The sequence below is a fragment of the Eriocheir sinensis genome, chromosome 16, assembly GCF_024679095.1.
Source record: "Eriocheir sinensis breed Jianghai 21 chromosome 16, ASM2467909v1, whole genome shotgun sequence".
NCBI lineage: Eukaryota > Metazoa > Arthropoda > Malacostraca > Decapoda > Varunidae > Eriocheir > Eriocheir sinensis.
The window spans coordinates 15632661-15647359 of NC_066524.1; the positions used below are offsets into that span (position 1 = coordinate 15632661).

Genomic DNA, 14699 nt, shown 5'->3' on the forward strand with positions numbered 1-14699 from the left:
TAACAAGACACTTTGCCATCTCACATCACCTATTTCTAAGGGTCAAAAAGGGGATCAATCAGGGTCTAATGAGTGTTTCTTTAGATTCACAGTACAGAAGAAGGGCTAAACTACCACCAGGGTCATAAAACTACTCCTGGAAATGCCCAAAACTCATACGAAAGCCTTGACAAATGTGTGTACTTGGGTGAGGAAATGTCTAGTGTTACGGCCCCAAGAGCCTTCTAAACGCTTGACACACACATATGAACAACTCACCACACAGGAACACACAATAAAATAATTAGACCCACATTTAAATTTCAAGCTGCCCAAAATATAAGCTTAAAAATTAATGTACAAACCCCTAACTGGACCTGGGTTTCAGAGCATTTGAGAAGTGCCCCACAGCTCTATAATGAGTTACCTGGGGATGTTAAAAATAGTGGCAGTCTAGCAATCTTCAAGAAAGCGCTGAAGACTCACTTATACACTAAATCCTACGACTTTACAAACATGAGGACTGAGGACAAGTTTCGGTGCTAATATTACTGTTATAAAGTTGGCGGCCCTGTGGAGCGCTGTTACGGCGGTGGACCGGGGCCTGAAACCTCATCAACGGTAAACGGTAACAAACAGAAATGGCAACAAGACCCATGAAACCCACATATATATCACACACAATCTAGCTCACTCATTTTTACACTATACGTACTCAATTTCTTTTCTCCCTACATCACCAGCATAATCTTTCTGTATACCTAAATCAGTATTCCTTCCAAAAGCACTATATTAACTTTCCCTCCCTTTCTTCCTCTTCATCCATCCTCCAGTTCAATACCTTCGCCCTCTTTTGGTCATCATTATCATCATCCTCATTTTCTTGCTATATAAATGTAAAAATATTTCTTCCATAAGTATCACCCAGTTTCTTTTTCCTTTCTCTCTCTCTCTTCAGTCTTTATCCATTCCCCCGTTCAATACTTTCACCTTCTTTGGTCATCTTCATCTTCCTCATTTTCTTTGCTCTATATATGGATAAGTAACTCTTCCACATACTTCATTCACTTTCTTTTTCCTTTCTCTATATCCATCCCCCAGTTTGATATTTATTTACTCTCGTTGGTCATCTTCTTCCTCCTCCTCCTCTTCATTTTCTTGCTGTATAAATGGATAAGTATTCCTTCCCGAAGCACCATTCATGTTTTCCTTTATTCTCCCTCCTCCGCCAGTTAGTCAATCCACCCGCCCTCCACCTTACATCTTCTTTAGGTCAGCAGCAGCGGAAGGGGGTAGAACAACCTCTGTTTCCGTCACAACTCCCCCGGTGATGAGTTCCGCCGGGGTGATGTCAAAGGCGGGGTTCCAACATGCGATACCTGGTGGTGATGATGAAGGTGGGAAAAATCAGCGTTAAAATAGGTGACTTCTATTTAACTTATCAGAGCTTAACCCGGTAGCAGCGATGGGGCAAATTTGTGGCTTTACCGTGTACCAGCATCGGGCCAATTTTTTGCCATGATATAAACCCCCCAAAATAGATGATGCATAAACTGATCACAAATGCGTTGATGTATATTTTGAAATGGTTTGCGTGAGTGATGATTTTTTCTCATTTTTCTCGCTTAGAGGGGCCTTTAAGAAACATGATCCCCGCAGCTACCAGGTTAAATTACAGAACTACCATATGTACATGAAATTATTGAAATGCTGAAGACATGAAATAGTTTTGTTTAGTTTAATTGGTTGCCGAGACATTTTTTCCTATTGTTTATCCACCAACATAATTATTTGATTGTCTATTAGTCGTCCATATCTATATTTCTCCATTAATCTATTTACATATCTGTTTATTCAGCTATCTCTTTATCCATCAGTCTATCTACCAGTTTCTTTCTCTCTCCCTCATAGACACATATACAAGCATGACTTAATTCCGTTCCGCATGAATATAAATAAGTATAAACGAATGTACCGGGACCAGTGCATATCCATCTATATTCTTCCTAATTTTACACCCTTTAACACCCTCCCTTACTAAAAAAAATACATATAGGTACAAACACACTCTTCACCCCTTCTCAGCTTACCCGGGGCCGCCACCCTCACTCCGGCTATGTCCGTCATCTCTCTGTGGGGGCGCTCCTCTATGGGTATGTCTGCGCCCCCTTCCAGGCTGCGGTCTATGCTAGTGGAGGGAGCACACACGTAGAAGGGGACCCCGTGGTGCTTGGCGATGACTGCAAGCTGGAGACGGAAGGGTTGAGAGGCTTAGAGGGAAGTTAAAAAAGAGAAGGATAAAAGAGGATAGAGGTAGAAGACATTTACCCGGATAAGAGGAAGATATGGGAGAAGAGGTATAAGGGTGTTAGAATAAGAAAAGAAAGAGTAGATTAAGAGAAGGAAGTTTGAAATAGGAGTATGACAGAGGAAAAGATGGGAGAAGAGAAGAATATGGGTGTTAGAATAAAAGAAGAAAGAGTAGATAAAGAGGAGGTTTGTAATAGGTGTATGATAAAGGAAAATATGGGAGAAGAGGAGGAGGAAGAGGAATGTAAGGGAATTAGAATAAGAGGAGTAGGAGGAAGTAGAGTGGAGATAGAGGAAGATATGGGAGAAGAGAGGTATAAGGGTGTTAGAATAAGAGAAGAAAGAGTAGATTAAGAGAAGGAGGTTTGAAATAGGAGTATGACAGAGGAAAAGATGGGAGAAGAGGAGGAGGAAGAGGAGTGTAAGGGTATTAGAATAAGAGGAGAAGGAAGTAGAGTGGAAGAGGAGGAGATTTAAAATAGGGGTAGGATAGAGCAAGAGATGGAAGTTGAGGGGGAGGAGAAGAATATGGGTGTTGGAAGAAGAGGAGAAAGAAATGGAAGAAGAAAAGGATGAAAAGGCTGGATGCTAAAATAAGGAGAGAAATGAATTATACAACCCAGCCTAATCCAACCCAATATAGCAACACCCAACTTAACCCAATCTAACCTAACCTAACCCAACCCAACTTAACCTACCCCTATCCAACACAGCACCCCCCTCCTCCCCCTCTTCCTACCTGGTACGTCCCAATCTTGTTAGCAGTGTCCCAGTTCTCCGCCACCCTGTCCGCACCCACTATCACCGCGTCAACTCCCTTCTCCCTCATCAACGCCGCCGCCGCGCTGTCACAGATTAGGGTCCCAGGCAGTCCGTCAGTCACTAGCTCGTATGCGGTCAGCCTCGCGCCCTGATTGTAAGGTCTTGTCTCGGTGCAGTACACTCGCTCTGAGGGGAAAAGTACGCAATGTTAGTATTAGTATTTATATGGTATATGTCGGGGATCAGGTGGCAAGACAGGGTGTCCAGTGCAGATGTAGCTAACAGATGTGGAGTAGAGGACCTGGAAACAGTGCTCAGAAGGGAAGGACTCCGATGGTTTGGACATGTAAAGAGAGCAGGTGAGGATAAAGTGCTGTGAGTTGTGGAGAGATTAGAGGTAGAAGGAAGGAGACCAGTTGGTAGACCTAGGAAAACGTGGAGAAGGTGTACACAGGAAGACTTGGCATTGATGGGATTGGATGAACATCAGGCAGAAGACAGAGTAGGATGGAGGAGAGCCATAAACCGTCCAACCGCTCAGGAAGAGTGAAAATGGACGTCAAATGAAATGATGATGATGATGTTAGTATTAGTTTCTTTACAGGAGGCAACTCAAGGGCAAAAATGAGGAAAAGCCACTCCCAGAGAATCACATGGAACTTAACAACACTCCTACATCATATACGGTAAGTACACTTGCTCGTGAGAAAAAAATTATGAGTGAAATAAGTCAGATTTGAAATTTAAGATGGACACTATTCTGAAATTCATCATTATTGCTTACCGATACTAATGCTACATATCTTCTCTTCATACACCATAGCCCAATACAGTTTAAAATTCATGATATAAGAGTAGCTACATGTTCCTTTTCTGTCTATTTATTAATTTAGTCATTTTTATTAACAGTAAGGGAGACAGCTCAGGGGTGAAATTAACATATAGAAAATAAGAAGTCTGCTATGTCACTGTAAAGATATATTAACAATACAACATTATGAACAGAAACACAATACAAAGAAGATTAAAGGGGTTACTCTAGCTTACAATGCACAATACCACATACCAAGGCGTCCAGCTTCATGCAGCGCCCGAACCACCCCGAGGGCCGTGCCATAACCCGCCGTGGCCAGGGAGCCCGTGTTGCAGTGCGTCAGGACCCGAACCTTGCGCCCCCCGGAGATGCGACTCAGTAAGGATGCGGACCCCAGGCTGCCGATCTTACGGTTGGTGCGCACGTCCTCCTCCAGCAGCTCCTCACACCAGCGGATTACTCTAAGGTAGGTGGAAAGGGAGGAGAGTGAAAGATGAGGGTGAAAGGGTAGAGGGAGGACAGACGGGAAGATGTTTTAATATTGTTGCGTTGATTGAAGTTGGACAGAGGCTGTTAAAAATATAATAAATAGTAGTAGTTATAGAGGAAATAGTAGAAGTAGCATTATTATTATTATTATTCTAGTAGTAGTAGTAGTAGTAGTAGTAGTAAAAGGCTCACAATTGTATGTATTGCCAAACTAATGTACATACCGGTAATATGATATGTAAAAAAAGTGTAATAGTAGTAGTAGTAACTTAGTAATAGGAAGAGCTAGTAGTAGTAGTATAGTAGAAAGTCCACAAAAATGTTTAAATGGCAAAATAAGGTACATACTAATATGAGAAAATTAAAAAAAAGTATCATATTAATGTTGTATGACCCACAAAAACAGAAAACAAACATCACACTTTCTTTCTTTTCCATGACAATACAAAACCCCAAGAAACACTCACTCCTCAACCATCTTCTCCGCCGTGCTTCCTTCCTTCAGCAGCTTCTCCGTGTGGGCCGTCAGCTCCTTGGCCGCTGTCTCCATGTTCACAGCCGTTGGCCGTGCTGTGACCAGGTACTTCAGCTTCTGGGCCACCGTCGACGCCACCTCCGCCGCATCGCTGAATGTGGCCCTGGAGAGCTCCGTGGCCAGGCTCAGACACCCCACGATGGCTATGGCTGGGGCACCTCGCACCTGAGGAAAATGGTGAGTATTGAGTATTGGGTGTTAAGTGTGTTAGGTTAGGGTAGAAAAGGGGAAAGTAAAAATGATGGTAAAAAACTAATGGTGGCAAAAATAAATAAATAATGTAAATAAAATAAATAAAAATGGTTAGTGTTGAATCCAGAGTACTAGATTAGGATAGAAAGGGGGAAAAATGAAGGTAAAAAGTTAAGTGGGCAAAAGTGAGGAAAAAGAGCGTAATGTTTTTTTTTTCTTCTAATTCTAGATTACTATATTTGGGTAAGGGGACAAAAATTAAGGAAAACGGCATAATATTAAGTTTTCTCCAATTCTAGACAATCTCTTAAATAATATCCCATCAAATTTTGCTACTTTAATTAATATCCTTTGGTCTGGGGTGTTAGGTTAGAGTAAAAAGGTGGGGTAAATATGAAGCAGAAAAGTGTAATTCACTTAATTAGTTATATTAACATACCAAAGCAAGCCTATTCTATCTGTTAACTCATTTATCCTACATTGACTTCTTGAAATCAGTTATATCATCATAAGGAAGTGAGTTATCTGTTCACTCTTTCATTTATCAGACATTAACTTCCTATGAGCCCACAAAACTTGGTCCCTAAAAAAAAAAAAAAAAAAAAAAAAAAATCAAATAATAAATGTGATATATATTTTACGTGTACACGAATCAATGTCGCCCACCACTTCCTCTCCTACCAACTGCATTTCCCTTCCTAGTTTACCTTCCATTCCCTTCTTTCCTAAAAAAAAAAAAAATGCATGTGAGTGAGTAACCTGCATCTTGTGAATGACCCGCCAGCCGTCCTCCACGCCGGTGACCTCCACGAACTCCTTCTTGACAGGCAGTAACAGCTGATCCAGGACCCGCAGCTGCCTGGCCCGCCACTGGATTGCCTCGAGACTCATGGCAGGAGGCTGGGGAGGTGCTGGCAAGGGATGGATTGGCACTTTTCCTGGAGTCGGGGTGATGCTGGTGGTGGTGATGTTTTGATGATGCTGGTGGTGATGTTTTGATGATGCTGGTGGTGATGTTTTGATGATGCTGGTGGTGATGTTTTGATGATGCTGGTGGTGATGTTTTGATGATGCTGGTGGTGATGTTTTGATGATGCTGGTGGTGATGTTTTGATGATGCTGATGGTGGTGATGTTTTGGCGCCAAGGTGGAGATGAGATAAACATGTCGTCATCACTCATCAGCATCTCTCCTCTTATTCAACGGTGAGCCATTACGATTGATAGTTTATTGTTGCAGGTAAACAACAAGGGAGAAGGGAGGAACATGCCATCCCAACCCCTAGGCAGGACAGAGTGTGATTATACAACTATTAATACATGTGTAGGTAGCACCATGAAACTAAAAAGATACAATGGTAGGAAGGAAAGCACAACAAGGGAGGGGGCAGTACCTCCCCCTGGACAATAAGACAATAAAATGTGGGGACGGAGAACATTGCCCAAGCACTAGATGGGAATGAATACAGAGATAGAGTAAATACTAGTCCTTAAAGTAGAATACTGCAGAGATCACAGCCTTGTATAGCACGGCAGTAGTTCAGGCTGCCACACACGGCATCACCACCTTGGTGGAAACTGAGGGTGTTCTTTGAGGATAGCAGGGAGGACATCATGGTTCAGGAGCCAACAAATTGTCTGGGGCAGGTCAAGAGTAAACTAGGCCTAAGCACGCTTCTAACACACCCGTCTCTGCTAACAAGAGATAAATTTTCCTAAGGTAGGAGGTAACAGGAGCCCTGGAGTCACGGTGCAGAGTTACCAGTGGCTGTTGAAGGGGCACTGCACCAGCATGAAGCAGGCGGCTGACGGTGCGACAAGTAATTTCCCAGATTCAGTCCACAACACGAGGCAGATTCAGTTCTGCCCTCATGACCTCAAGTTTTGCAGTTCTGGGGCACCCCAGAATGAGGCGCATGGCCTCATTTTGAATAAGTTCCAAGGGGTGAAGTTGTGCCGCACTAAACTGTACCAAAACAGGGGCAGCATAATCAATGAGGGACCTGACGACAGAAAGGTAAAACATCCTAAAGACAGGGATGCCGACTCCAAGGCCCCTGTTAGCCAAAACCTTAAGAGGAGCTAACCGAGGAAGGCAGATGTTCTGAACATGAGTGACGCTCTGCACAGATTTCTGGAAACTGACAAGGGCGCCTAAGTACTTGTATGTAGGAACTCTAGCTAAAGGAGTGCCATTAATGCTGGGCAGGTGAGAAACTCTCCTCCCACTGGCATGAAATTTCGTCTTAGTTTCATTGATGACAAGGCCCATTTGTTCACACAGCGCTGACAGTTGCTGCAAAGCTAAACTGAGAAGAGCAGGACTGCTGCATTGCACAAGGATGTCATCTGCATAGATAATGACCTGAGTATTGCCCGGAAAGGGCCACCGAGCAATTTTGTCCATTAAAATGTTGAAAAGCATGGGGCTGAGGACACCCCCTTGCGGTGTGCCCAGCTCAAACACTTCCTCCGTGGAGGTATGATTTTCTGTCTTTAAGAAGAAAATAATATATGTGGTAGAATATGAAACAAATACATACAACAGGCTTAGAGGAAAATGAAAAAAAAGATACGAAGAGAAGGAGAAAAAGTGGTTAATCTTGTTTTCTTTTTGCTTCTTATGTCTTTTCAGTCTCTTTACTGTATTTTTGCTATATTTTTACCCTTACGATTTTACTGCTTTTTTTTACTATTTTACCGTCATTTTACTGTTTCTACCATATTTTTATTGTCTTTTTACTGTCTGTATAGATATGTTACTCTCTTTTTGCTGGGTTTACCATATTTTTACTCTTTCCTGTATCGATAATGTCTTTTTACTATATTTTTACTGTCATCTTACTCGTTTTACATACTCCTCCCTTCTCCTATATGTTGTTTACTTGCAACAATAAACTATCAATCAATCACTCTGTTTACTATCTTTTACTGTCTGTTTTAATGTACTTTTACTCTTTACTGTTTTTTTACTAACTTATTTTGTCTTCCGTCTTATTATTTCAGTGGCGCCAAAGTACGGGAAGGGAAACATTGTCATCCGCAGCTCCATTAATAGTAAGTCATTATACTTTTCTGTCGATTCAATCATTATTCATAGGTTATATTGGGGTGTTTGTACAGGTTGGTATTACAAGACATTTTCGCTTTTCATATCAACTATTTCTAAAGGTCAAAGAGGGGGTCAATCAGATTCTAATGTGTGTTTCTTTAGGTTCACGGCACGGAAAAAGGATCAAACTACCACCAGGGCCATAAAACTAATCCTGGAAATGCCCTAAACTCCTACGAAAGTCTTGTCAAATATGTGAACTTGGGCGACGAAATGTTTAGCAATACGGCCCACTGTGTGTTCTTTTGTTTATTTTCTCTAATAAATATTGATATAGTAATGTTTTGCGGTGATAAGGGCCCGGGGGTGATGTCATCGATGTTTGCGCCTCATTGTTATGGTCACGGGTCTTGATAATGATAAATTCGACTGTAAAACGCCTACCACGCACAGATAACAATAGCACATGACGTATAGTTTCATAATCATACATATACTAAGAAAATGACAAGTGATATTTGATCTGTCGGCTTGAGGATGCTGGCGTCAGATTACCGTCAACACATATTATAGGAGGTGATTTTATTCTTTCGCCATTCTTTTGCGCTACCGTACATGCATTTATAGAAATATGCGACCTTTAAACTACTACAAGAGTATAACTTTTTCCTAAACCACTGTGCATTTAAAGCTACCTCCAACCTACTATATATCAGAGGATGCCTTGTTGAAACGACGCATAATTGATAAAGAAATACAACTTTTATTTAATTTTGTGATCACTGTACAATTTTTAAAGAATAGCGATCTCTAACCTACGATCAAAGAGTGCCTTGTTGAAACGACGCGTAAATGATAAAGAAATACAAATTTTATTTAATTTTGTGATCACTGTACAATTTTTAAAGAAGAAAAGCGATCTCTAACCTAAGATCAAAGAGTGCCTTGTTGAAACGACGCTTAAATGATAAAAAAGTGCAACTTTTATTTAATTTTGTGATCACTGTACAATTTTTAAAGAAGAATAGCGATCTCTAACCTACGATCAGAGAGTGCCTTGTTGAAACGACGCATAAATATTAAAGAAATGCAACTTTTATTTAATATTGTGATGACGGGCGTGCGTGACCGTGAAGGCGAGTGGAGTTAGCCGGGTGTTCGAGCGAGACAAACAGCGCATTAAAGTTATTACTGTCTGCTGACGCCGTGAAGAGAATTCCAGTGAAGTATTAGGTCCACGCTACCCCGTTTTCAGTGTGTGGTTCTAGATGCAACGTGAAAAAATCGGGGGCCTTATTTTTAAACATTCTGAGGCTCACACATCTCCACATCTGATAAGCCTTTTGTAGAGATTGTGTATATATTTCGATCGGTAGTTTTTAGCCTGGTGATAGTTTGACAAGACTTCTGTACCATGAACGGAATAAAAACACTCCTGGGAACCCGACTTATTCCTGGTGATAGCTTGACAAGACTTCTGCGCCATGTACGGAATAAAAACACTCCTGGGAACCCGACTTATTCCTGGTGATAGTTTGAGAAGACTTCTGCGCCATGAACGGAATAAAAACACTCCTGAGAACCCGACTTATTCCTGGTGATAGTTTGACAAGACTTCTGCACCATGAACGGAATAAAAACACTCCTGAGAACCCGACTTATTCCTGGTGATAGTTTGAGAAGACTTCTGCACCATGAACGGAATAAAAACACTCCTGAGAACCCGACTTATTCCTGGTGATAGTTTGAGAAGACTTCTGCACCATGAACGGAATAAAAACACTCCTGAGAACCCGACTTATTCCTGGTGATAGTTTGAGAAGACTTCTGCACCATGAACGGAATAAAAACACTCCTGAGAACCCGACTTATTCCTGGTGATAGTTTGACAAGACTTCTGCACCATGAACGGAATAAAAACACTGGGAACCCGACTTATTCCTGGTGATAGTTTAACAAGACTTCTGCACCATGAACGAAAAAAAAAAAAAAACACTCCTAAAAACCGACTTATCTCCTGTATGACCTTCGGAATCATTTGTTGTGAAAGAAAACCGAAAGATTCTGATAAAACGGGCCCGGCAGTTTTTCGTGTACAGTGATGCTTATATATACGAAATCATATGAAATTCAAGCTATTCTAAGGTGTAATGCTTTTGAATTCTTAAATATAAAACATCGTATACCATTCTTCATCGTGGATAAGAACAGTATAGGAGTTCATAGCTATAGGTGCAAGAGCGTGCCTTACAAACGACATCGCGAAGAGTATAGAAAGTAAACATTTGTCCCCATCATCTGCGGGGGCGGCTAATCTTCGTCTTTTATGGGGTACGTGAGCTGTTTTTTTTGGTGGAGTCACGTGGTTTATATCGGTAAGTGACAGAACTCTTCGCGTGTTTGACAGCGCGTGTTTCATGGCGCGCCGCTAAAACAATATTGCCTCTTCCCTCCATCATCATTACTATATTCACCCCGGAGCCGTACCCTCGTCTCCTCTGACCGACAACTCTCCCAGCGGCACACCATTCCATCTCCTGAAGGTATTGGAGAAGGGCAAATTTAAATAGGTAGGATGGCCAAGAGAGCTTTAGATAAGGAAAGTAGAAGAGAGGTTTTGTATTATTATTTTAAGCATCGCAAATCCGTCCACTGCTCTCTGACCTACAACTAACCTACCGGCGTAATGTTCCATCTCCTGCAGGTAGCCTACTGCTGAAGAAGGGCAACATTAGCTAGGGACATTTCCTACATCCATTATCCCTTCCTCCTCTTTCCCTTCACTTACATTCTCTTTCCTCTTCCTGTTTCCCACTTCCTTCATCTCTCCTCCTTCCTCCTCTCCCTTTTTCATTTCTTCCATACCTGCTCTTCTCCTCTCCTCCTCATCTGTCTCTTCTCCATTTGCTACATTTATTATCCCTTCCTCCTCCACCAGTCCCATTACCAACCCTTCCCCTATCCACCAGTCCCATTACCAATCCTTCCCCTATCCACCAGTCCCATTACCAACCCTTCCCCTATCCACCAGTCCCATTACCAACCCTTCCCCTATCCACCAGCCCCATTACCAACCCTTCCCCTATCCACCAGTCCCATTACCAATCCTTCCCCTCTCCACCAGTCCCATTACCAATCCTTCCCCTATCCACCAGTCCCATTACCAACCCTTCCCCTATCCACCAGTCCCATTACCAAACCTTCCCCTATCCACCAGTCCCATTACCAACCCTTCCCCTATCCACCAGTCCCATTACCAATCCTTCCCCTCTCCACCAGTCCCATTACCAACTCTTCCCCTATCCACCAGTCCCATTACCAATCCTTCCCCTATCCACCAGTCCCATTACCAATCCTTCCCCTATCCACCAGTCCCATTACCAATCCTTCCCCTATCCACCAGTCCCATTACCAATCCTTCCCCTATCCACCAGTCCCATTACCAATCCTTCCCCTATCCACCAGTCCCATTACCAACCCGTCCCCTATCCACCAGTAAGGTTGAGTGCATTTTAGTAACTATAAAGCGAAAACAGATTCCTAAGTTACCATCATCCTCACTTTATCTTTTCTTTGTTAGTCTTTTCGTATCGGTTTTTTTTTATCTGCCTCGAAAATACACTGTTATGTTATGTTTTTTTGTCAGATGTTAGGTTGAGTGATTTTGTATAAATAAAAAGCGACAACGAGTAGTACAGAACATACCCTGATCCCCGAGTCCAATATCCTTACGTCCTTTACTTTTCATCCCGCCTCGAAAGGTTGTTATATGTTCCTTCTTATTGTAAGGTTAAATGTTTTGAGTAACTAAGAGTAGGCAACGAGTAAGTCATACCAGCACATAATACCTTTTCCACCCTCGCCTCTGTTTTCCATTAGGTTCTTCTGCCTCAAAAGAGTACTGTTATGATCCGTCTTGTTGTCAATAGTAATGTTTAGGGTAAGGTTTAATAAGGCTGTGAGTACAGATCAACGAGGAGAGACTGGCCCCGAATACCCAGTCCACCCTCTCCTCTTTTTCCTCCCGCCTCCAAATCTATATGCTCCTTCTTATTGTTTGTGGTAAGGTTGAATGGATTTGAATAACTTAAGGTTGGCAACGAGTACAGCCCACCCCTGAATACCTAGCCCAGCCTTACCTCCTCTTCTTTCAACACTAGTCTGCCCTCATCCATTTCTCCACCTGCCGCAAAAACGTATGTTATGTCCCGTCTTGTCGGTGGTTAAGTTGAGTTTGGGTATAGCCGAGTACAGCCCACCCTTGAATACCTAGCCCAGCCTTGCCTCCTCTTCTTTCAACACTAGTCTGCCCTCATCCATTTCTCCATCTGCCTCAAAAGTGTATGTCATGTCCCGTCTTGTCGGTGGTTAGTTTGTGTTTGAGTATAGCCGAGTACAGCCCACCCTTGAATACCTAGCCCAGCCTTACCTCCTCTTCCTTCTTTCTACATTAGTTTGCCGTCGTCCATTTCTTCACCTCCCTCAAAAGTGTATGTTATGTCCCGTCTTGTCGGTGGTTAGTTTGTGTTTGAGTATAGCCGAGTACAGCCCACCCCTGAATACCTAGCCCAGCCTTACCTCCTCTTCTTTCAACACTAGTCTGCCCTCATTCATTTCTCCACCTCCCTCAAAAGTGTATGTCATGTCCCGTCTTTGCGGTGGTTAGTTTGTGTTTGGGTATAGCCGAGTACAGCCCACCCTTGAATATCTAGTCCAGCCTTACCTCCTCTTCTTTCAACACTAGTCTGCCCTCATCCATTTCTCCACCTGCCGCAAAAGCGTATGTCATGTCCCGTCTTGTCGGTGGTTAGGTTGTGTTTGAGTATAGCCGAGTACAGCCCACCCCTGAATACCTAGCCCAGCCTTATCTCCTCTTCTTTCAACACTAGTCTGCCCTCATCCATTTCTCCATCTGCCTCAAAAGTGTATGTCATGTCCCGTCTTGTCGGTGGTTAGTTTGTGTTTGAGTATAGCCGAGAACAGCCCACCCCTGAATACCTAGCCCAGCCTTACCTCCTCTTCTTTCAACACTAGTCTGCCCTCATCCATTCCTCCACCTCCCTCAAAAGCATATGTCATGTCCCGTCTTGTCGGTGGTTAGGTTGTGTTTGAGTATAGCCGAGTACAGCCCACCCTTGAATACCTAGTCCAGCCTTATCTCCTCTTCTTTCAACACTAGTCTGCCCTCATCCATTTCTCCACCTCCCTCAAAAGCGTATGTTATGTCCCGTCTTGTCGGTGGTTAGTTTGTGTTTGAGTATAGCCGAGTACAGCCCACCCTTGAATACCCAGCCTTATCTCCTCTTCTTTCAACACTAGTCTGCCCTCATTCATTTCTCCATCTGCCTCAAAAGTGTATGTCATGTCCCGTCTTGTCGGTGGTTAGTTTGTGTTTGAGTATAGGCGAGTACAGCCCACCCTTGAATACCTAGTCCAGCCTTACCTCCTCTTCTTTCAACACTGGTCTGCCCTCATTCATTTCTCCACCTCCCTCAAAAGCGTATGTTATGTCCCGTCTTGTCGGTGGTTAGGTTGTGTTTGAGAATAGCCGAGTACAGCCCACCCTTGAATATCTAGTCCAGCCTTACCTCCTCTTCTTTCAACACTAGTCTGCCCTCATCCATTTCTCCATCTGTCTCAAAAGTGTATGTGATGTCTCGAATATAGCCCATCCTTGAAGACCTAAGCCACCATTCCCACCTCCTCTTTTTTTTCATTACTCTGCACTCATCCATTTCTCCATTACTGTTATGTTCTATTATGATCGGTCTTGTTGTCAGTGGTAAGGTTGAATGATTTTGAGTAACTATGAGAAAAGAACGAGTACAGACCATCCTTGAATACCGAAACCCCCACTCCCACTACCTCTCTTTTTCCATTACTCTGTCCCCAAGGTGTACTGTGTTATGTTGTGTCTTGTTGTTAGGTCGAATGAATGTTGAGCAACTATGAGGAACGAGTACAGACCATCCTTGAATACCGAAACCCCCACTCCCACTACCTCTCTTTTTCCATTACTCTGTCCCCAAGGTGTACTGTGTTATGTTGTGTCTTGTTGTTAGGTCGAATGGATTTTGAGTAACTATGAGGAACGAGTACAGACCATCCTTGAATACCGAAACCCCCACTCTCACTACCTCTCTTTATCCATTACTCTGTCCCCAAGGTGTACTGTGTTATGTTGTGTCTTGTTGTTAGGTCGAATGGATTTTGAGTAACCATGAGGGAAGAACGAGTACAGACCATCCCTGAGTACCTAAGCCCCCACTCCCACCACCTCTCTTTTTCCATTACTCTGTCCCCAAGGTGTACTGTGTTATATTGTGTCTTGTTGTTAGGTTGAATGAATGTTGAGCAACTATAAAGCAACGGCGAGTACAACTAACCAGCCCGTCTCCAAGGTGTACTGTGTTACGATCCGTCTTGTTGTTAGGTTGAATGGAGTTTTAACAAGTACAAAGCAACGACAAGCACAAACCAGCCCGTCTCCAAGGTGTACTGTGTTACGATCCGTCTTGTTGTTAGGTTGAATGGAGTTTTAACAAGTACAAAGCAACGACAAGCACA

The 14699-nt window shown here is 42.9% G+C and overlaps 2 protein-coding genes across 2 annotated transcripts in view; one reads left to right on the forward strand and one right to left on the reverse strand.

The window, feature by feature from the left end:
* Window positions 1–58: 58 nt before the first annotated feature.
* On the reverse strand, window positions 59–6232 carry LOC126999376 (methylthioribose-1-phosphate isomerase-like). Its single transcript, XM_050861923.1, has 6 exons — window positions 5841–6232; window positions 4822–5054; window positions 4118–4326; window positions 3029–3237; window positions 2070–2226; window positions 59–1358 (listed from the first exon to the last, which is right to left on the reverse strand). The coding sequence occupies exons 1-6, from the start codon at window positions 5970–5972 to the stop codon at window positions 1237–1239; spliced, it is 1062 nt and encodes a 353-aa protein (XP_050717880.1). The 5' UTR covers window positions 5973–6232; the 3' UTR covers window positions 59–1236.
* The window catches only part of LOC126999374 (probable cationic amino acid transporter), a 141582-nt gene continuing 133049 nt past the window's right edge, over window positions 6167–14699 (forward strand). Inside the window, exons 1-2 of the mRNA XM_050861919.1 lie at window positions 6167–6286; window positions 8087–8137. The gene's annotated coding sequence lies outside the window, so the exon portion shown is untranslated. The remainder of the gene's footprint in view (window positions 6287–8086; window positions 8138–14699) is intronic.